The 25,000-nt window shown below is 32.5% G+C and overlaps 1 protein-coding gene across 18 annotated transcripts in view; it reads right to left on the reverse strand.

The window, feature by feature from the left end:
• The window catches only part of FOXP2 (forkhead box P2), a 245,159-nt gene that overhangs the window by 4,409 nt on the left and 215,750 nt on the right, over nt 1-25,000 (reverse strand). For all 18 annotated transcript variants that reach the window (XM_011372417.1, XM_011372419.1, XM_011372423.1 and 15 more), the window contains one exon: nt 24,467-24,630. In XM_011372417.1, the coding sequence (XP_011370719.1) occupies nt 24,467-24,630 (164 nt within the window). The remainder of the gene's footprint in view (nt 1-24,466; nt 24,631-25,000) is intronic.

The raw sequence follows: 25,000 nt of genomic DNA on the forward strand, positions 1-25,000 counted from the left end.
GTCTGAAATAACTGTTATTTATGAAAGAATAACTTATAAATCCCAAAAGTAGGACTTCTAATATATGTGTACAACTAATTTGTAGATACTATTTTATGTGATGAATAGAAAACTAGAAATATGCAATTAGGAAAATGTATTCCATGGAGGTGGATGTGGGGATCTGTATACGTGTCTGTATGGATGTGTGTGTGCACATACCCACAGATGATTTCATTATAGTAAAAGCCTGAAATCATAACAACTGTTTATTAAGATCATTTTAAAGACAAAACTATTTTGGCTAAAATATCTACTAATTGAATTCAACTACTTCGACTAAATGTTTAATTGAACTAGACAATAATTGCAGTAAAATGACTGATGAACCAACTAGTTACTATAGTATCATGTAGGCATGTCCAGAATTTTAAACATTTATTAAATGTAATTCAAGTAGTCCCAAAATACCCTCTAAAATATACAAATGAAATCTTTTAATAAGATTACTTGTGAAACTTCATATTCATTTAATGACTTATTTTTAAATATGTTTTAATTTAATCATAGTTCTGAGTTGAAATTATAATTTTAGATTTTCCAGGTTCAATCTGGGATTCAGATCATTTTCGTGAATGGGAAACTCTAAGTACTGAAAATAATTAGAATAAACCCTTAATATAATAGCACCTTTTTCTAATTAGGTTTCATAAATGACCTGTGAATATTTAAAACTTTCAAGATTAAATAGCTGAATATTTCTAAACATATTGAATAGCTGGCAAGATATACAGAGATATCTAGCACTGTTCTATGGGATTATTCTCAAGTCAATTAACATTATTTTGGACATCCTATATTATTAAAGATTTGACTTCTTATGTAGTGGGTGGGTTTTAATGTTCTCGGGGCATTGAGAAGACCTAGGAGGTCTCACTCCTCTAACTCAGTTTCCTCATCCCCTATTCCACTTCCATTGTCCCCTCAGCTGGAGCACTGCCATATCATGAGTATCTGGTTCATTTGTATTTACTGTTTTGGGTTGAATTTTATTCAAATAAAGAATCTATGGAAAGTTTCAAGTTTTGGATAATGAGGAATAACAAAAAATGTATTTTTAAAACATAAACACATAGGGATAATCTTTTTTAAAAAGGATAGCATAAAAGTATGTTCCATTGCATTCTCAATTTTAATATGCATAGAATTTATTTATTTCATTATGTCACTGCCTCGTAAAATAATTTATCTGAACTGAGACACAGGGGGATAAGATGAGATTGAGCTAAAACCCTAATCGGTTCTTTAGCCATTCTTAATAAGTAAGACTCCACCTACTCATTACAACAGTATTTCTGAATGACTTCTATTCCAGACTCAAAACACCACTCCTAAAATATCCTGTTCAGCCCCTACTCCAAGCCATTTTAATGCTGACTTCATCTGCATTTCCCTCTTCAACTCTCTGTGTGTCCACAGAACCTGGAATTCCCTTCTGCTCTGTGTGCAACCTATGTATATTTTATCTACCATTTAAGAACCAACTTTTATCTTTACATCTAAAGATTTTTTGTTTGACCTGTCCAGCTTGCACTGACCCTCAAAAGCATTTCTTCATCATTCTGACACTCAAAATCATAGAATCTTTGAATCTTAACAATGTATCAAATGTAATTTTATTCATTGCTCTTATTTTACAGATTAGAAAACAATTGACTTTCCCAGCATTATGGTAAGTACAGGCAGAGCCAGAACTAGTATACATGCTGGCCTCTGAAAATTTCCTTGGAACCTTGTTATTCCTGCTATTCCATGTCGCCTTAATCACATGGACCGTATGGATGCTTTCCAGTGGTGATCGTACTATGTCTTGCCAACTAGACTATGAACTTTACAGATCAGGAAAGCTATACACATAGCAAGCACCTAGTACACCCATGTCGACTGAATAGATAATGCGCCATTAAGTCATTAAGAGTTTCATTTGCATTAATTCTAAAAAAAGAAAAATTCTCTCTGGAATTAAATAGTTTTAGAACCCTTTCTGTCAGAGTTAGGGTTCCTGAGGTATCAGACCTAGGAAATATATCAATAAAATTCTGCCTTAAGGCTTTAGTATTAGGCTGCTAATTTACTAAAATAAATTAAAACCAAAACCAATAATTATTAATGCTCAGTATTTAATAACTGATTATCAGCAATACAATGTCTAAGAAAGAAATGAAAAGTAACAAGAGAAGTTTAAGCATACTAGGGAATAAAATTGCTTGATAGTTATAGTACTTGTGTCTATAAATTGGTGGTCTCCTTTTCAGTAAAAATAAAATTCTACTATGATTATCTATATTTATATTAGGTTTCTCATTTTTGAATTTCAAAGAGCTCCGTTTTCACTTGTCCTGCTGTATGCCAATTCAAAAAAAATGAAACACAAGGACAATACATGTCTTGGGTGAGTTGCAGGATGAATAGGAAATTAGCTTCATCTGTGGCCATTAGCAGTTATCTTTCCCTTTTAGCCCCCATTATAAGATATGTGGGTCATTTGACTTACTTCTGAAAAAAAGTAGATATCACTGTAGTGTTCATTTTTCCAAATTATTCAAAGTACTACATGCTATACCACTATCGAATAATTAGATTTTCTCCTAGATTTTCTCTGTTTCATGAAAGAAAACTCTGACAATTCGTATAAAATAAAGAAATACCTTTAAAGAAACTTTCTATTCAGTGCTCACTAATTCTTCCTTATGTATCCTATTCTCCAGTAGAATAATCTAAAGCTGTTTAATTATCAGAGTGTAATTTAATACAATAGATTTTATGTATTTAATATTTTGATTAACTTGTAAGTGTAGCGTAAAGTAATAGTGAATGGTTTAGGTACCTCATTTATAATCTCCAGTCATGCAGCAGTGGTTAACTGATTAATAAGATATTGTTTAAGAAAACAGTGGGCTTTGAGGATAAAATGTTTGGGTTTGAATCCTGGCTCCTCTACTCTCTAGCTATGTGACCTTGAAAAAGTTACTTAACATCTCTTTACCTCTGTTTCTACTCATAAAGCAGGGATAATAAAGTACCTACTTTACACAGTCGTTATGAGAATTAAATGATTTTTTATCTGTGTAAACCACTTGGAATAGTGCCTGGGTCATAAGTGATCAATAAATGTTAGATACAGCCATGTAGTAATTACGACCATAAATCCTTTTTGGAAGAAGGTATGGTATAAATACATGAATTAATTTTTAAATATTGTATGACCTTAATTAGCTCTAAAAATATTTTGGTCCTTCTCTTAAAGTGAGACTTTTATTACTGTACTGAAACAGTCATAAAACAAAGATATATGTACCTCACATATCAGATGACAAGCATTAGAATTATTAAAGTAATGACTAGCTACACTTTCTTAAAAGTACATTTAAGGTAATAAAATTTAAAAGAGTAACAAAACATGTAACTACAATTATTTCAGAGAATAATTTATTAACAAATTCTTGAAAACTAAAATACTAAGCCAAAAGCCCAAGTCATGGCTCTGAACATTTTTAGACTAGCAGAGAAAAGTAAATTTCAAAGTAGAAGTGCCATCACTGAAATGGTCTGTACAGAGACCCCTACACTTATTTCCTTAGCCATCAATCCCAAACCTCATCATTAGCTTGTCATTAAAATCATTAACATACATGCATTAAATAGTACGGGCCTACAACACATTTGCTATGCAAATTAGGGCTTATGAGGTCTGATAATATATATTCTGTTGGAAAACCTTAAATATAGTAACTCAAAGTAGACTAAAAAAATGTAAAGTTTAGAAGACATAGCAATATATATGTGTGTTAGAAAATATATTTCTCCTGACAAAAATTCTTTTATGGTGTAGATTGAGTCAAGTCCCCTGTGACTGTAATGGCATAAAAGGCATCAATCTCACTTGACAGGAAAAGCCAATAACATATTACCATTATCTCCTACTGCCAATTATTAATTTAACAAAAGTTTATTGCTTACCTTCTATAAATAAGGTGCTGTGAGAGCACTTAAATATCTATCAAAGAACTTGCAGTCAGTATGGGAGAAATATATACTTAAATAACAAGATTGCCAGCCATATGTATACTAAGAAAAGTAGCAATTAAGCAATATTGGAGGAGTTAACAGCTGGAAGAGGTTATTTGCCTCTAAGATGAATCCCAATGGATACATACTACTAATGGAATTCATTAAAGATAGTAAAGTAAGAGCAAGTTCAGATGGACAAAAGAGAATTCTTAACTATGCAGGTGATAAAACTCTCTTTGGTTTGAAGATCTATTCTGGATAGTTCGAATATTCATCATGCCATTTTGAAATTTATGCATTGATCCCTTTAGATATGATTTAAGATCTCTTACAGATTAAACTGCAGTCCTTAATAGAGCCTTTAATGATAAGTAAAGTAGAAGCTACTTCAAACAAATAGAATCAGTTGTTTCTAGGAGTAAAACAGATAACATTTGGAAGACTGAGGACTTAATTTTTTGTTTTGCATTTTTTTTAACTTATGAACAAAAAGAAGAAAGAACTAGAGGAGTCACTGATTTTTTATTCTCATTTGTGAAATCTTGAATAGAGAATAATAAGTAGACTTATTTTTCCTTATGACAGGAATCTATGAAGCTTGGATTGGATGATGTTCTAGCCATTCATTTATTTATCAAGTACCTAATACATGCTGGACATTTGTATTATTACAAGAGAGTAAACACATTGGCACAGGGCACAGAGAGGCACAGATAGAAGGTAAACATGTTTACCTTGATAGTCGCTTTAGTTCTTCTAAACCTGATAAAATATGTCATATTCCTTTATATGGATTTGGAAGTAACTTCATCTTTGATTTTAAAGAAAATTATCCATTTGGTAAATGATGGATATCTTTTCAAACTAGAATCTATGAATCTATTGCAAACAGTATAAAAATATTCTTTCCATTAAAACTGAAGATTTATAATTCAAGTATTCCTTTTAGTCCATTACTTACTATTAACTATGGAAAAAGAGTGATTTATGTTTCCTGCTTAAAGAAGGCATAGCCACCTCCTACTTTGATATAATTTACACTTGGGAGAATTAGAAAACTATATGGAACGTCTTTAGAAAATTGGAGGGAAAGTATTTTAGTGATGGAGAGTTGTGAAGTTTGTTGCTATTCCCTGACAGAGAGGTACAAAGTTAGTAACTAAGATGAAATTACTTCTAGAAGGGTAAAAGTTACTTCTTGTTAAAAGTGAAAAAAAAAAATCAATTCAATAGACATTATCTGCAAACCATTGGACTAGGGGCTCATGTGGGCAATAGTTCCTGTTCTCATAGAGTTTTCAGTCTACTAGAGGATGTAAGACATATACATACATAACTTTGATACCAGGCAAAATGTGACCCATACCATAGCAGACAAAGTGTGATGAAAGAAGGGAGAAGAATTTTGGCAATGCAATCAGTTAGTGCTCTATGAAGGAGGGAGCCATCACTTCAGGTAGGCTTTGAAATATATGAAAATGCTCATTATGCAGAGTTGAGGAAAAGGGCATTCTGAGTGGAAATGAGAAAAAAGGAGAATCTTAGATGTGTTGTAGGGATCCTAAGAATGTGTAGAGGCCATGGAGAGAGACGAATTGGTAATAAAGAAATGTTAGAAAGTAGAACGAGGTCAGATGGTGAAGGGTCCTTGAGTTGCATTTTATGGAGTTTAAAATTTACTCTCTGCCAGCTGAAGGGCTATTGATGGGTTTTGAGCACAGCAGTGAAAAGATAGAAGAGTTTTAGGAGGATTAATTTGCAAAGCATAGTTGAAGTTTAGGCCACTGGAGGTAGGAGCTTACTAAGTTAAGAGCTTACTAAAAACGTGTAATAAGGTAATGATGGTTAGGACTAAGGTGGTAGGATTAGAAACAGTGAAGAGAAGAGAAGAATTTAGGCTACAGGCTGTAGAATAAAGCATTTTGCACCTATTACTCTTAAATTCACATGTATGCAAAATAGTTCCCTTTTGTAGTCTACCAAGGTGATAGAAGGACTCAAATTTATTAAAAATTCTAAAATTTAAAATAGAAGATTACTCTTTAAAATGCACATGCAATTTTGATAATCTTTATATATGTTGTTTTAATTGTTCAAGAAGGAAGGAAAACAGATCCCAGAAAGCTTGGATATTAGAAAGTGAAAGATGGGAAGTTCTTGAAAACAAATTTCTCTACAGTCTTCATTGTGATCAAAATATTTGCAGTAGCAATGGCCACATTCATAAAAGCTGTTGATACTTCTTCTCTGAAAATTTTGTTTATTTTAATTTTCAGTGTTATGTCATTTTAAAGAAAAAAATACTTTAAATCTGAATATTATGAAAAAACATCTAATATTTCCAGAGATAAGTAGCAAAAAAAGAAAAGAGATAAGCCTCTTTAAAATCAGGTAACATATACCTTTGAGTGTCTTGCTAAGTATCTCCAAATAATTGGTGAATTTTTAAAAGGCCCCTACCTTATCATCATTTTAGAGATTAATGAACTTTAAGATATGGTTCCCAGAGTTCTGTTTCATCCTGCAGGTATTCTTCTCTTGGTAGATTACCCATGCCAAGGCAGAGGAATTATCTATTATCTGAATGAGACTCATGCTTTATATCTTAGCCACCTTTGCTCATATCCCCAAATCCTTTGCACCTAACCTCTTTCTTCATCTCTGCTTAATCTTAGATTGAAAAATATAAGATTGCTATTTTTGTAAGCAAAAACAAATATTAGTAATTTCATAAAATTTAACCTAAAAATCCATTTTGTGTTAAGCCTAACTCAAAGCTACATCTCTACAAAGCCTTTTTCTGACTCTCCATGTGCATGCATACACTTAAGTCTTTGAATTCGCAAGTTGGTTATAACTCTCTTTTTTCCTTTATTTGGTACCTCTCATTATCTATGTGCATATACATACCTCTATTAGAGTTTTACCTCTTTGTAGATACAGATCATCTGCCAGTTTCCAGCAGAGTATGTTGCACATAATAGGTGCTCAATAAATGTTTATTCAACTAAATAAATGGAACTCATCTCTTTTCCATTCAATCTACCAAGCCTCTACTAGAAGGAAATGCAGAATAGTAGTTAATTTTTATACTGTAGTTTAATCTCAGCTTTACTGCCCACCCTCAGTAATGGTTATGTAATAAAAACAAAAACAGGACTAGCTACATTAATAGACTGACTTGTTGCCTAAAAAAGTATTGCTTATTTAGTTGTAAAATTTATAAGTACCTAAGGCACCAGTAGAAGGCAGATGAAATGTTAATGTTTACCTATACCCTAAAGCAAAGAGTCAAATTATAATGGGAAATTTTATCTTTTTAGAATGTGATCACATGGTATCAGCATATTCCCCAGAGAAATGTAAATTCTGTTCATTTTCTCCTTATTCAGGACTAAGTAAAAGGTCCTATAAACTGTTCCCATTTTTCTTTAGAATAAAAAATAGTACAATGAATAAAGTTCTCTTAAATTGAGATGTTTAAAAAGCATATAAGCCTTGTTCTTAGAGTCCACTTATAAGTTGAAACCATGCTACTGTATGTATTTCTGGTGATCACATTGTAAAGTATAAAAGTGTCACATTACTATATTGTACACCTGGAACTAATATAACCAATATAAGATTGTATACTTAAATTAAAAATAAATAAATAAAAAGTATTTAAGTCAATAGACTTAATAGATAGACTATAGATAGAATCATGTGTTTCCTTATTTAGATATTATCAAATATAATAATCAAGCTATTTATAAAGTGTCATCATTTATTAGAAACTCAATGTATAAATTTGATTGGCCCTTTCAAAAATACAATTTAATTAATATCATGAAACTAATGATAAAAATTTTGTCTTAAATGTTATGATAAATGTCAACAAATGCTGTAAAGAAAAGCTAACAATTAATGGCTCATATCTATGACACGGGGCAATTTTAGGCAATGTAAAAGTTAATTTTATCAAATCTTTAAAAGTCAAAACTAAATTTAAGACTATATTCAAATTGTTTTTATGTGGTTTACTCATTATAAGAGAAACCTTACACTTTTTCTTCTGATAATATTAGTTATTTGAGAAATTTTTAAAACATTTAACATAATGTACAAAGGGATATAATACACCTTTTAAAATTTGATAAGAATAATTTTTAATCTTTTCCCCAGACCTAGCACATTTGAAAGATATCATATGCTTCTTTCAGTAACTGTGGATCATTACTATACAAAAATGTTACTCCCAGATAATACTGAAAAACCTATTCCCAGAAATGGCACTAGTATCCTAATGCTTTGATTTTACTATGGAAAGGCATTTTATTTGACCAAATATAGCAATTTTTATCCAGTAAAATGAACTTATACATACAGTACTTTGAGAAACATATTGAGAAAGACTAGTAGAACAGAAGTCCTATAACTAAGGACATACAGAAGAAACCACAAGGAGACTGGTAGGAGGGGCAGAAACATGAAATGGGCTGGCTACACATCCATGTGTGGTGATTGAGAATCTAGAGGGATATCTCAGCTGTAGAGGACCCCTCTGAGAAGCAAAGGGTCCCGGTCCCATACTGGGCTCCCCAATCTGGAGCACCAGTGCTGAGAAGAGAGGTCCCCACATCTGGCTGTGACAATCAGCAGTGATTCTGTCCATCTGGCTGAGATGAAAGGCTGCTGGAAACCCAGGCATCCTCTTAAAGGGCCCCTGAACAGACTCTTTCACTCCCAGGACTTATCCTGGTTTCTTGCAAAGGGATGGTGGCTCAGGAGGTACCAGAGACATACAGGGAGAAACAGAGTTGTGTAACTTCAGGACAAGGGCTGGAGGGACAGTTGCCATTGTCCTTGTATTGAGCCCTCTTCTTGTACAGACTGCAGGCTCAGTACAGTAAAATCTGAATCTGTCTTGGCCAAGTGAACTCTGCTGGCTCCATCCTGATGCCAGCCCACACAACTCACACACTACTTGAAGCTATTCAGGCAACAGGCAGCTGGCGCTGGACCTTGCTGCATTCTTTCTTGGACAACTCTCAGGAGTCCGCAGGCCCCAGGAGGGCAGCAGCTGACCTTGGTGTGCTCTTAGACTTTTGCCGAGTGGCCCCAGACTCACTACTGAAAACAAATCTCAATCTCTATTAACCTGGCAAATACCACTAGCCTCACCATGGTAACTCACTAAGAGCCTGCTTCATCCAACTAGCTTACCTCCCAAGGCTCTTTCAGTGACCGAGACATACAGGCAGCCAATGGGCAGCAGCAGGCATCGGGGTTCCCTGGGCATTTTGTTCAGTTGCCCTAGGCCCAGTGGTAGCCTGCCTTGATTTGCAGCATGGCCTCTCCCAAACATCTCCAGGTCCAAGCACAGGCAGTGACCAACCGCAAATTGCTAAATAGCTCCAACCAGGTAGCACCTAGCAGGTCACAGGCAGTGACTGACGTTGGCCTGCACAGAAGCCCCTCTCAAGAGGCCCAAGAACCAACACTTCTTGTGGCTCGCTTCAGATGACAGCAGAGCACCACTTTAGGTTAGCCCTATAAGCAGCACACTCAAAGGGTAGTCTCAGAAGACACCAGAGCCACTTGGGCAAATCATGCTCCATGGGGTCAGCCCTTACACAGCAGCTCATACACTATGGTTGATCTGATCCTTACAGCCAGTCAGCCTGAAGGTCAATCCCACCCATTGATGTGCCAATAGCAATCACGGCTCAACTACATACAACAGAAGGGCACACAACAACCCATGCAAGGATCACTTCTGGAGGACTCAGAAAGAGTGATTAGGGAAACTGTGCCACTGGGCCTTCTAAAACACCTACTACATAAGACCACCCTGCCAAGACTAGGTGACACAGCAGATCTACCTAATACATAGAAACAAACACAGGAAGGAAGTCAAAATGAGGAGACCCATACAAAAGAACACAAAACTCCAAAAAAGAGAACTGAACAAAATGGAAGCAAATAATATAGAGTTTGAAACACTGGTTATGGGACGCTCAAGGAACTTAATTTCGACAAAGAGGTATTAAGCATAAAACAGGACATTAAAATCATTAAAAAAAAAAAACACCTAAAAATGAAAGCTACAATAAATAAAATGAAGAATACACTAGAAAGAATTGACAACACATTAGATGAAGCAGCTTACTGAACTGACAATTTGGAAGATAAAGTAGCAGAAAATATTCAATAAGAAACAGCAAATAAAAAAAAGAATTAAAAAAATTGAGAATAGTTTAAAGAACTTCTGGGACAATATCAAACATACCAACATTTTCATCATAGGGGTACCAGAAGGAGGAGAGAGCAAGGAATTAAAAATCTATTTGAAGGAATAATGACAAAAAGCTTCCCTAACCTGGCGAAGGAAATAGACATACAAACCCAGGAAGTGCGGAGTCCCAAATAAGATAAACTCAAATGGCCCACATTAAGACACATCATAATTAAAATGTTAAAAGTTAAAGACAAAGAGAATTTTAAAAGCAGCAAGAGAGAAGCGGTCAGTTACCTCTAAGGGAGCTCCCAAGCGACTGTCAAAAGAAACTTTGCAGGCCAGAGGGATTATCATGAAATACTCAAGTGATAACTAGCAAGGACCTAAAACCAATATTACTCTACCCAGCGAAGCTAATATTTAGAACCAAAGGACAGATAAAGAGCTTTCCAGACAAGAAAAAGCTAAAAGAGTTCATAACCACCAAACCAGTATTACAAAAAATGTTAAAAAAACTTCTATAAGAAGAAAAAAAAATAAAAAATATGAATAATAAAAAGGCAATAACTACATATCTATCAATAATTACTTAAATGTGAATGGATTAATTGCTCCAATCAAAAGAATAGAAGTGGCTGAGTGGATAAGAAAACAAACCCACAGATATGCTATCTACAAGAGATCCGCTTCAGATAGAAAGACACATATTGACTGAAAGTAACGGGATGAAAAAAGGTATTTCATGCAAATAGAAACAAAAAAAGTTGGGATAGGAATACTTATATCAGACAAAACAGACTTTAAAACAAAGTTATAATAAGAAATAAACATAGATGTAAAAATCCTCAACAAAACATTAGCAAATCAAATTCAACAATACATTTAAAGGATCATGCACCATGATCAATTGAGACTTATTTCAGGAATGAAAGGATGGTTCAGCATCCACTAATCAATCAATGTGATAACTACATTAACAAAATGAAGGATAAAATCACATGACCATATCAAACAATGCAGAAAAAGCATTTGACAAAATCCAGCATTCATTCTTGATAAAAATTCTCAGCCATGTGAGAATGGAAGGAAGCATATCTCAACATAATTAAGGCCATATATGACAAATCCAGAGCTAACAGCATACACAATGGTGAAAAGATAAAAGTGTTTCCCTAAAGATCAGAAACAAGACAGGAATGTGCAATTTCACCACTTTTATTCAATATAGTATTGAAGCCCTAGTCACTGCAATCAGACAAGAAAAAGAAATAAAGGCATCTGAATCAGAAAGGAAGAAGTAAAACTGTCTTTATTTGTAGATAATATAATACTATATAGAGAGAACTCTAAACATTGCACCAAAAACTATTAGAACTAATAAATGAATTCAATGAGGTAGCAGGATACAAAATTAGTATTCGGAAATTAGTCGTATCTTTACATAGCAATAACAAACTATCAGAAAGAGAAATTAAGAAACGATCTCATTTACAATGCATCAAAAAACAAAATAAAATACATAGTAATTTAACCAAATAGGTAAAAGACCTATACTCAGAAAAGTATAAGACAATGAAGAAAGAAATCAAACAAGATACAAACAAATGGAAGCATGTACCATGCTCATAGGTAGGAAAAATTAATCTTGTTAAAATGTCTTAGATTCAATGCAATCTCTATCAAAATACCGATGACATCTAGTTTCACAGAACTAGAACAAATAATCCTAAAATTTATATGCAACCACAAAAGACCCTGAATAGCCACAGCAATCTTGAAAAAGAAGAACAAAGTCAGAAGAATCATGCTACCTGGTATTAAACTATGCTATCAGGCTATAGTAATCAAAACAGCATGGCACTGGCAAACAACCAGACATATAGATCAACAGAACAGAATAGCGAGCCCAGAAATAAATCCACACCTATATGGTCAATTAACCTATGACAAAGGAGACAAGAATGTACAATAAATATAGTCTCTTTAATAAATGATGTAGGGAAAACTAGACAGATAAGTGTTAAAAATGAAACTAGACTACCTTATTACACCATATACAGTAAATTCAAAAAGGATTAAAGACTTAAATGTGAGACCTGAAATTATAAAACTCTTAGAAAAAAACATAGGCAATGAACTCTCTGACATTGCTCACAGTAGTATTTTTTTTCTGATATATCTCTTTGGGCAAAGGAAACAAAAGTAAAAGTAAACAAGTATGACTACATCAAATTAAAAAGTTTTTGCCCACAAAGGAAACATCAACAAAACAAAAAGACAATCTACTGAATAGGAGAAGATATTTGCCAGTGATAAATCCAAGAAGGCATTAACACACAAAATTTACAAAGAACTCATACAACTCAACATCAAAAAAATGAACAATCTATTTAAAAATGGGCAGAGGACCTGAATAGACTTTCCTCCAAACACAAGACATACAGATGGCCAACAGACATATAAAAAGAAGCTCATGTCACTAATCATAAGAGAAATGCAAATTAAATCCACAATGAGATATTACCTCACACCTGTCAGAATGGCTATCATCAATAAATCAACAAACAACAGGTGTTGATGAGAGTGTGGAGAAAAGGGAACCCTCGTGCACTATTGATGGGATTGCAAATTGGTACAGCCAGTATAAAAAACAGTATGGAGGGTCTTCAAAAAATTAAAAGTAGAACTATCTTATGACCCAGAAATTCCATTTCTGGGTATTTATCCAAAGAAATACAACAGTAATTCAAAAAGATATATGTACCTTTATGTTCACTGCAGGATTATTTACAATAGTCAAGATATAGAATCAACGTAAGTGCCCATCAATAGATGACTAAATAAAGAAGAGGTGGTACATATATACAATGGAATACTACCCATCCATAAAAAAAAATGAAATTTTACCATTTGTGACAACATGGACAGACTTAGAGGATTTTATGCTAAGCGAATAAGCCAGAGCAAAACAAATACCATATGATCTCACTTATATGTGGTATCTAAAGAATAAGAATAAACAAACAAACAAAACAGAAACAGACTAATAGATACGGAGAACGAACTGATGGTTGCCAGATTGGGGGTGTGGGGGGAGGTTTGGGAGGCTGGGTGAAAAAGTTAAATCAGAAAGCAGAAATTTGTAGTTATAAAACAGTCATGGCATAGGAAATATAGACAATAATATTGTAATAACTGTGTATGGTGCCATGTGGGTACCAGAGTTTTCAGGGGTATGGATCAATTCGGAAACTATATAAATGTCTAACCATTATGTTATCTACCTGAAAAAATGTAAAATAACACAGAACATCAACTGTAATTGTAAAATAAAAAAAGGAAAAAATGAAATAAAGCAAACAAAATACTAAGACAAAAAAGAAACATATTGGATGTGTTGAAATGTGCAGCCCTTAATCCATGCACCTATTTCCCACTCTATACATATTGGTTCAAGTCCTTGATTTTAAAGTTTCTTGATCCTTACTTCTACTTCACTTAATTTAGATAACTTTAACTTGCATGGGGTATATTGGTTAACTCTAATAGAAATTGTTTATAAACATATGAAATTTTTTTATCTCATTTATTGTTATTTCCTACTTGTTGGTTAATGACTTTTAAAAGTATCAGAATAGACTTGAGTATTGCTACAGGCTAACGCTGTCCATTGCATTCCATATGTTTGTACTATAGCATGAAAATTTTCTAATTAAAAGAAACTACTCAGATAATGGGTTTTTCTTTTAACTGTGTACAATGTTTATTCAGCACTTGGCACAAAGCTGTTGAATAAATAATGGTAACTACTAGTATGTAAACATTTAAAAATCAAAGTACATGATTAGCACATTAACTATCAATTTCATATGTGTTTGAATAAATTTTTATTCAAATGGTTCAAATTTGGTAATGACAAAACCCTCATACTTAACTATATAAGCATCCTTGTTTTAAAGATGTAAAATAAATTCTAAAACATAAGCACAGGATCCTTCATTAAGCTGGAAAAATTTGGTTTCATGAGACTCAATTTTTAGTTTTGTTTGTTATTTTTGAGTAGCTAACTTCTTTTGACTGATATTTTAAAAAATATATTAACATCAAACAAAACTTTTCAAGTCATTTTTGTTCAAAGAAGTTCGATAGGAAAACTGGTGAAATTTAGAAAGCATATTAAAAATTAAGATTGTGGAAATTCAATTTTACTCATTTCCTTCTAGTATATATACAATGAAATAATACATTTATATCTGGAATCTAATGGTTGATTTATAAAAATTACAAGTTTAGTTATCTCCATTTTTATAGTCAGACAAAAATGAGAAACAATTCATGTTTCTTAAACATTTCTAATATTTTGTTTAGGTAGTATATTAGTTTTACATATCACAGAAATAAGCTAAGAAATGAAACTAAAGTTATAAATGGAAAAATTTACTTTTAAAAGAAAACATTTTGTTAGTATTTTTAAAAGTGAGATTATCTTAGGCTAATTGGAGATATGTATGGAGTAGAAATATATAAGGTTATTTATATAGTCATAAAATTATTTAATTCATTTTACTTAAGATTTTATTCTTTTGAAGCATTACTCCTGATATCTCCCTCTGAAATCTAAATTTTATATTCTAAATTTAAGCACAGATTAGAGAAATATTTAATTCTTGTTTATAGACATGAATAAAAGTCCATCTAAATTAAAAACAACTAGAAACAATAACTTAGCTCTTACTTTATCAATTAAGAAATTATAAAAAATTCTTTACTAGTATGGTTCAATATTTTTCTAACTTATTATTTTCTTTTGTAAATTAAAATAATATTTACAACAAAAATTCTAGTGTTGAATGAATTGATCTTTGTTTTTATTTGGAATAGTTTATGGATAGCTGCCATTAGGACAGTACTCAGAATCATCATTCCAGTTCAACAGATAAAAATTCTGCTTATTTCTTGATGAAAAGGGAAATATCTATTCCCAGAAATGTGCAACCATTAAAAGAGTATAGAAAAATGTAAGTGAACAGATGATTCCTCAATTCCACATATACCTTGTATAGTTTGCTTTAGAAAACTATAGAAAATGCTCTACTGAATTTCTAGTATCTTTTCACCCTGACTAAGGATAAACGGCCAAATAAATTTTAAATTTTCTTCTTAAAGTCTGAATACAACTTTAATCCTAATATATTTAATAAATTTTATAACTCTCATTCTATTTTCTTTAAAAATTCATTTAGTGTTTGATTGCAATGGAATATTATTTTCAGATAATTATATTAAAAGTTTCTCTTCTAAGATATATTGTCAGTCTTAAGGATACAGTTCATAATTCTACCTTATATCCCAACAGATCTGACCTTGAGGTGGAGATCCAAAGTGCCACTTAAAGTCAACAAGAGTTCTAAGAAATATAACAAAAAGAAGTCCTAAGAAATAGAAAAAATATATTTTAAAATGCCTGCATATATATGTATATCAAAATTTCTCTCAGATTTCTTGCCCTACCTTTAGCATTATATTAAAATTTATTCAAATTTATTCAACATTGTTTAAAGAAAGTGAATTTTACATGATTTCAAGGCTTATTCCCAAATGGTTTCAGATAGTTCTGCTGTAGTGCTGATTAAAAAACACAATGACAAAATTCTTTAAGATTTAACATTCCATTTGATTTATAAAAGCGATAGCTGTGACCCAAATGGCTGTAATAAAATTAAAATATAGATGTAATTTATTTGATTATAGATGAGTACAAATGGATTGTGCCCAATCTCAGAATCAAAATAGTTTCTTGTTGAGATACAATTTGTACCATTACATTTTGTGTCTCAGAAATGGAAACTTTCAACAAACTTTCAGCTATGGATCTTAGGACCTTTATATTTCTTATCTCTTGGTGAGAGAAATAAAAGAAAGCTAAATTACATCTTGAAACCTGCCCATTCAATCAACTTTGCTGCTGTTCCAAAACTCCTTTGAACCATTCATCCCAAAATTGTGTTTTTCCCTGGTTCCTCGGACTAAGCTTCAGTCAAAATGTCAGGATAGGTTTATGGAAACACAAAGCGTGCATCCCCATTTCTCTCTAATTCTCTCCTTGATACCTTGAGTTCTGGCTGTCTGATCTTGACCTCAAAGTCCTATAATGGTGCTGTATGGCTATGACTAGCCACCATCTTACGTTGTGGCTCACCCATTTTTGTGGAATGTTGTTTATTTCCCTTTGCCAACTTGCCCCGAGGAGATGCTGCCCCTTCACTGCTGGCTCTTGGTGAAGCTGTCTCTTGGATATCTTTGTGGGATATTGCTCTCCACCAGGATTAAACATAGTTCATGTCATTGGGTCTGTCTAATCTCTGAGACTGGCTACTCTGCTAGAACTATTCCTTTGCTCAAATTAAACTCTTATGACTGACTCAATGTTCAGTTTTCTCCTGCACTATGCTCAGTTATGCTCTGTTAGTTCCAAACATAAGAATGGAATAGGGAGTAAAAACGATATTTACCTTTTATTCTAAATGTATTGCATTATATCTTTATTTGACTTGCTAATTAACAGGGACCTTAGATTTAATGTTACAAAAGTAAATTTATCAACAGTTAAGATAACAGTCTGTGACCAATGATTACTTTTGCTCCTGCCTTTTAAGTGTCTTGCTGATGTTACTCCATTTTCAGTTTTCAAAGACTAAGACAATGTTGAGCAAACTAAAGAATGTTAATTTCCACTAGTTATGTTAAACTATTTGGTGATCTGTTTTTTATATAAATAAATTTTGTCATAATGAGAGAAACTGCTGATGGAATGTAGGAACGCTGAGATAAAGTTTTAAACTATGATTTTTGTGCCAAACAATTTTAATATATTGTGATACTTATGTGACTGATCAATTATAAATTTTGCCAAAGTGGTTAAAAATGCATACACTTTTAACATTTATTAAAATATAGTCTCTTATCATGTAAATCATCTTCATATTATATCTGTTCTGAACTGATTGCTAACTTTATATAATAAATGTCTTTTGTCATAAAATGCCTATTCTCACCAAATATACATCCAGTTTCTAAGCCCTATGTCAAAAGCTGAAGTTAAAACACAATAAACACAATATGAGTATGTAAAAACCTTCAATTTTCTCTAGTACTAGAATTAGAAAAGAATTAATATTGAATAGCAATATTCATTTTTTTTAACAATTTAACAATTCAGTCCATGGTTTTTTGACCCTTAGAGAAAGAAAATTTCTAAGACTCAACTAGTGTTAGTGCAAATGAAGATGTATCTTCTAATGAAGTGTCTTCTTTAGATATAAAACAGAAGCAGTAAGCGACAATACTGTCAGCTAAAAGTTTTCTGACATACTTTGCCTAAATTGTGTGGATTCATATCATTTGTATAGTTCTATAAAAATCCTTCAAAACCCTATAGGAACCCACAAATTTCCACAATTGGCACGGTGGGGATATAACACTTTTCAGCTGAAGGCACTGTACCTCTGGGAGGATCTTTTTATTAAGAGGAACTAGAATGAGTTATAAGTGCCACATATGGGGACTGGAATAATGTAAAAAAGAACAGCAGCTGCTGAACCACACTTGTAACACTTAAAAAAAAAGATGAGATGATAAAGAGCTGGCATAATCATAAGTTCTCTACAATCACTTTGGAAAGAGATCTCAAAGCTAACTAGCAAAGTTAATGAAAAGTTTAGAGATTAAATAAAAATGGAATTAAATCAGAATAAAAATTATGAGGCCCAGAAATGTTAGGGGGAAAAAAATAGGTGACTGAAAAGCTGTGAATTAGAAAATCTGTGAAAACATATGTAAAGCAAAAAAAAAAAAAAAAAAGTCTTTATGTTTAGAGCTTCATAATGCATCTTAATGATCCCAAATATCAGCAAAAATAGTGCAGGTTTAACAGTCATTTAGACAATGAGATGGAGCATTCCAATTGCTTAAATTGTCAGTCACTTTCAACTGCTTTCCTCTGAAATACAGAGTCAATTTCAAATGCTTTTGTCCACAGACAGATCTAAGATCTGTAGGGATTTTATACAAAATATCACTAACCGAAGGTGCAGGGGGCTGCAAATTCTACATGTGCCTACAAATAGCGATGTAAATTTTAAGACAGCCAAAGAGAATAGAAGAAAGGTAATATTATATACATAATAATTTCATTATGTTTCATGACAATTCACAATTTATATTAGATTTTCAAAACTGTTTTATAAAATGGGAGTCTGAAAATTCCTTTTCACTGTCTTTGCTTGCAAACTATTATTTCCAGGAGAGGCTGAAGTTTATTATTGGAATGATAATAACAACTGGGGTTCTCAAGAGGGAGAGGACGTTATAAAAATGATTGAGACATGAGATGCACAGAAAGTTCTAGGGCATGTAGAATATGTGTTCAAACATGTTAATCAAAAAGATGGACGTGATCTCCATTGCAGTCCTGAAATAATACTACACCACTCATTTCACGTGATGCTTCAGTCTTTGATTTCCTTACCCTAAAGTTCTGGCTTCTAAAAATACAACAAATGTATTTTCTAGTCTTATATAAACCATATTAACATTCTGGTTTTACACAGATCATTAACTCTCAAACTTCAAATATTTGCTTTAATAAGATGGAGAAAATAATAATCACCAGCAACTAATATAGAATATTAGCAAGTAGAACTATGAAGTGACATAGAGGCTAAGAGGATTCAGGAATGAAACATAAGAAATGATCTGAAAACTCAACAGCAGGAGACTCTAATAATCAGAAAAGGAAACAACATGACAATGGAAGGCTCTGTACGTAAAGCCCTCAATACAAAACCAGCTCAGGAAGAACATTCATTTTGATCTCTAGAAACAAAATTTGGAAATAGAAAACTGAGAATTTCATTTAATATTTTTGCAAGAGAAAAAAAAAGTGAATCTGAGTCAACTTATTGAGAGTAAGGAGAAACAACTGCTTAATAAAAAAAAAAGTGAGTTGAACTAAATATTTCTTTTTGCCTCAAGTTTGGAAGGAGACAGGAAATGAATTGATTTTACCACTACGAGTTCACCTTGCAGGTCTTCTCTCAATGTTTTCTTTTCTTTTCATTCAAGTCTAACACATGGGCAAAGAGAGTACATTTACTTTATTTCCACCTGAACACAAGCATCAATCCTAACTCTTTAAGTAGCTTTTTAAGAGGCAAAGATCGATATAAAATAGAAATCTAAAGTAATTTTATCCATACTCTATAGAATTCTGAAAATTCAGGTAATCAGAGAATAGTGGCACTGAGCTACATAAAGGAAGAACATTATAAATCATAATGACACAGCTCAGACTCTTAATGGAAGTATCCTTTACATTTGTTCAGACCATGATGGCTCTAGAATTCTTGTAACAGCAGTAGAAAATAAATATTTTTAAAAATCTATTTGACTGAAAAGAGTCAAAACAAGTCTCAAAAAACAAATTTCTTTTTATATAGAATCTATGTTATTCCACCTGGCTTTAAAGTTTCCTACTTTTTCCTAAAATCTCCTTGAACATTCATCATTTACTGCATTGATCCCAATATATATATTTTTTTCTTTTTCAATTCACCTTCAGTAAAATAACTAAAATTTAACAAGGTCTGAGAGGATAATCACAAATGAGGTGAAGAAGACTGCCACCTTCTATTCACATAAATTCAGACAATTATAATATACATATTAACTAAATATTTAACAAGTATACTCTACCAATATTTAGAAAGATCTCTTTGCTCCCTCATAAAGATGAACACTATCTTTAGTTATCCCATTTATCTAAAATCTCTTATTCTCCCTTCTTCTTCAGGGTTCTAAGACAATCTTGGATTTTACTCTTGTAGGTATTTCCTCGTGAAGTCAAACCATGTCATGCTGTCACCTCCCATTTGATTCTTCCTAATTAGTATCAGATGATTACTGACTGCTTATTTTGTATGGTATAATGAGTTAGGGGGTTCATATACTATATTATGTCTAAATATAATCTCTGTCCTTAAGTTAGAGATATCTGCAAAAAAAGCATGTACCCATGCACAAACATATACGCGCTCATACACACACTGTGTTAGTTCTGCATAGCAGTACAAGGAGTAAGCCCTTCAGAAGTGTAGAGTGTGGGTCCTGACAGCAAAACTACTTGGGAAAGCCAACTTGAAAAATAGGACTAGACCCTTAAAGAAAGGTGGAATTTAGATGAGAGAAAGAAAATGAAAACCAGAAAAGAGTAAGGGCAGAAAGGCAAATAGTTAAGGCAAAATAAATGCACTAGCTTGGCAAAAGCCTTTATTCAATGCACTGTAAAAGTTGGAGTGAAGGGAAAGTATTAAATATGGGACATCAAAATGAAAAATATGGATGATAATTTGGCATCTCTTGTTTCCCCCAAAATAATCTATAAGAAGCACTAACCGATAGCTATTCTACTCTACTAAAGCGTCAAAATATCTTCTCTACCAACCTCAAGAATAATTCTATACTCTACTGTATAGAATTTGGCTATTTTGGAGTTGAATAAAAATACTAAAAAAAAAAAAAGTTTAAGTTTTGTTTTGTCCTGAATCTAGGACATTTATGTTCTTGGATTCAGCAAGTAAAATGCTGAACTTGTCATTTTCCTTCTTGAACCTCTCTCCTCTTGTGTTTATGATTGCTTCTAAAGTTGTTATTACTTTTCCTAATTTTTCTCTTTGTCCCCGGCATTCAATCAGTTGTCTTGTTCTGATATTTCTTTGTATAGACTTCCTGTATCAATTCCTTGTTTTTCATTCTCAGTCTTGTAGTTAAGATAGATATTACATACTGCAAGAATTTCTTCTGCTTCCCGTCTCTTTTAACTCCAGCATATCCTACCATGCACAAGCTTCATTTGGTCATGGCTCATCACGTTTTCAGATTACTCTACCTAAAGCACAGCTCTGTAAAACTCAAGCTCATAACATTAACAGGCTCTGTTCTGACTAAAACAAACCTCATAGCTTAATATCTGAGAAATTCAACATTCTGTTTCTACTTCATATATTCTAAATTCTATTTTACTTTTTATATTCTAAATTCCTATCAAAATTAATGGTCAATGTTTTCTAGGCACATATCATAAGTTCCTGTTCTGGGTTGGTATTACCCTGTTTGAATTGTTCTTGTCTTGCTCATAGTCAACCTCAGATAACATCATCTCATCTCAAAAACCTCATTCTGCTGAGTAACCTGATCTCTACATGAATTACAAAAAGAGCTGGTAGAAAAAGAAAATGTACTGTCGAAGAAACCAACAACAGGTTTATAGAGTGCTTAAAAATATGTTAAAATGAGAAATATTTTAATATTGTTTATAGTGTTATTTAAAGTAACAATCAGATATTACAAGAGGTAATATCGACCAATAACTGTGTAACCAACACAGCCCTATGAGGGATGCGAAGAACAATTATTATGTTCCAGGCACTGATTTCATCTGCAAGAATCCTATGAGGTAGGTATTACTACTTACCTCATTTTCAGCTGAGAAAACTCAGGGGAAAAAAAAATGAATTCTATTCAGTTATTAAGTGCTTTATCTGAGACTAGAACCCCTACAGTCTATCACCAGAGCCCATACACTACTGATACCACCAGGCCTTTCTGCTTCTAGTTTATAATTGCATCAGCATAACTACTCTCCTCCAAAATAACAACAAATAACATGACTTCATTTCAGGACACATAAGTATGCTATTTAAATGTTTTATAAAAATTCTTTCACTTCTATTTAATTTTCAAAGTACTTTGAAGTGCATTCGTTATATGTGGCCACATTTTGATCGAGATATTTTTTCTTGGCTCACACTATACATAAAATGCCTAACATTCTTTAAGTAGAAGTATCTAAAAACTATAAAGATGATGGTACAGAATATTGAAATGACATTCTGTCAACAATATTTGACATCTTATACACAAAAAGTTAATGATAGCAGCAGAAACCAATTCAAAGAATGAATGTCAACTCAATATTTTTTCACGATAATTAAAATTTTAATTATAATTTACATAACTTAGGAAAAGACAAAATATGGTCTTTCTCTAATTTTTATCTTTTCTGAAATCTGTTTCCATCAAGCTGAGGGAAACTTTCCTTTTATCTAAGAAAAATACACACAAATATTTTTTACATGCACTAATTCATGTAAGCATAAAAATTACAATATACTGACATTTTAATTCTATAAAGCCATACTGTTTGTACATCAGGCATTAAATACACAATTTTTATATATCGTTTTAAACATAATACTTTTTCTCTGAGATATGTCACATTTATACTGCAGCTAAATTAATAATAAACGAAGAATCGAAATGCCAATTGCCAAATAAAAAGTACTATTAACCTAATGATGCTAAATTTAGCTTAATATTATTTCAAGTTCTAAAATATAATGTTTTATAAACTACTTTGTTGAATCATTAATTTTTTATTTTAATACCAACTTAACTTACATAAAAAATACTCCTCTATATATCCTCTACATATGGTCCATAGCAACCACTATATGCTGCATATTAGCACAGGGAGTTGCATCAACAGCTTAAACACTTTTATTATGAATGTCTTTCATATCTCTAACATAGGTCTTTTTTTTTAAAGGGGGAAAACAGGATCTAACTCTTGTTTGCTCTTTATAGTTTTATTGTTTTAGCATTTTATACAGGGAGTGAGCATTAGCATACTCAGGAGAACTGCTGAAAGTAAAAGGCCTCAAGCTACCTACTGCCTGGCTGATAGGATAAATCAGGGATATAAAAACTTTTGTCTGATTGCTCACTTTCCTTGTTTTAGAATACTGCTACTCTCAAGAGCATATATTCATGTTCTTTCTACTTCAAGTTTTATTACTTCTTTTGTATTATTTAATACATCTAAAGACACTTCCAAAAGACAAATTTTTCCATTTTGAAAAAGTAATGGTTTGGAACCTGATAAAACACATTAATGTGCAGTGTGTTTTTCACAAAGGCGATAGAGTAAAAGTGCTATAAAGCAATTAGGCCATGGTCTTAAAGACATTAATATGTCAAATAGAATAAGATGTTTAAAAAGTCAACAAAAATAATATTCTGTGAAAGGTCAAATGAAAATAGGCACATATAAAGACCACATTTCTCTCCCACATCTTCGACTAGATATGTAATGCAAAAATGGGGGAAGAAAATATAAAAATTAGAGAAAGTAATATGCTTACCTCAATGACTTGAAATTAGAAGTATATGATGCTTAACTTTAGGAAGTACATATAGACATAAGTTATAACTCATCCTGACGACTGAATGGGGTATACTCTTCATTATTCAAATTCTAATTTTTTCCTCTGAATTCCAGGTTCTACTCGGGTCAGTACTTTTTAGTAAACAAGAAACTGATATGCTTGGCTTATTGAACAAGGCCAGGCATTTTTTAAACTGTCATACACATTTCTGAAATCCACAATACATCAATTTTTAATACATCTACTCTCTCGGCTCCATTAAAAAGATGGTAGGGGAAAAGATTTTAGAGTAATTAATGATATAGTTAGCTGCTAAATATTAATAGGAATCGTAGTCTTGCATAAAATATAACATATAAACCTTGCTAATACAGACGCACCAGTAATTAAGTTGAATATGTAATTACACTGATTTATAAGATAGGCAAAAAGTCACACTTTACTGCCTTCTATGTAAACTGTGGGTAACAGTTAAACTTTGCATTTTATGGATTATAAAAATGGGCCATATCTTGACTATAGTTCATAAATGGTTTAGAGACCTGTAATAGTAGTAAAAATTATGACAACTTATTCCATCATGAATATTCTTACTGCACAATACAAACCAAACCATGATAATGACCAATAAGATGTAGACTCAGATACTGCTTTACACTCAAAAGAATGTTAGTAGTACTAAGAATTTGTAGAGCACTGCTAGTACAATAATTATAGGACACTGGAGAAAATTTTAAAGATGTCTTAAAACTGATTTGATACACTTTTTCACATCACGAACATGGTGCAATTTAATTCTACTTAAACTTGTATTTTTTACTTATGGATCATTCAAAACTTCAGTTCTACACATCATTTTAGAAGCAGATGAATATAGGCTCTTCCTTTAATGCAGTCTGTTAACCACACTTACATGTGCGGCTGAGGTGAGCAGCCTGGACTGCTGTTCCCATTGCTGTCGATGTGATCCAGGGAGCCATTGAGATCTTCATGGACGGCCTGCAGGAGGCCACTGGATGCATTATTGATCAGTCCCGGGTTACTGAGCAAAGGTAAACTGCTCTCTGCCAAGGCAGCCTAGAGAAATGAAGAGGGTGTAAAACAACCTTTGAAATGCCCTTTAAAGTAATTTTTAAAATGTATATCCTCTTTTAATGGGTTTGATTCATAATGTAGATCTTTTAGATATATTTAAATAAAATGCATAGCAAGGACAAATATTTCTATTTGGCAACTTGTTGCAGAGATAGCAAGGAAATTAAATGTGATGTGAAAATATAAATAATAGTTCTCCCAGAAAACTTTTTCATTCATGTTTCAGTCTTCCATGAAATGGAATGTTGTACCCTCGCATGTACTGAGAAACTCCTAGATAATATAAGCAGTTGCTCTGCTTTTTAAAAAATGACCAGAACTTAACTCAAAATAAAGAAGTCCTGACATTTGC

This window comes from Pteropus vampyrus, unplaced genomic scaffold (assembly GCF_000151845.1).
Source record: "Pteropus vampyrus isolate Shadow unplaced genomic scaffold, Pvam_2.0 Scaffold206, whole genome shotgun sequence".
NCBI lineage: Eukaryota > Metazoa > Chordata > Mammalia > Chiroptera > Pteropodidae > Pteropus > Pteropus vampyrus.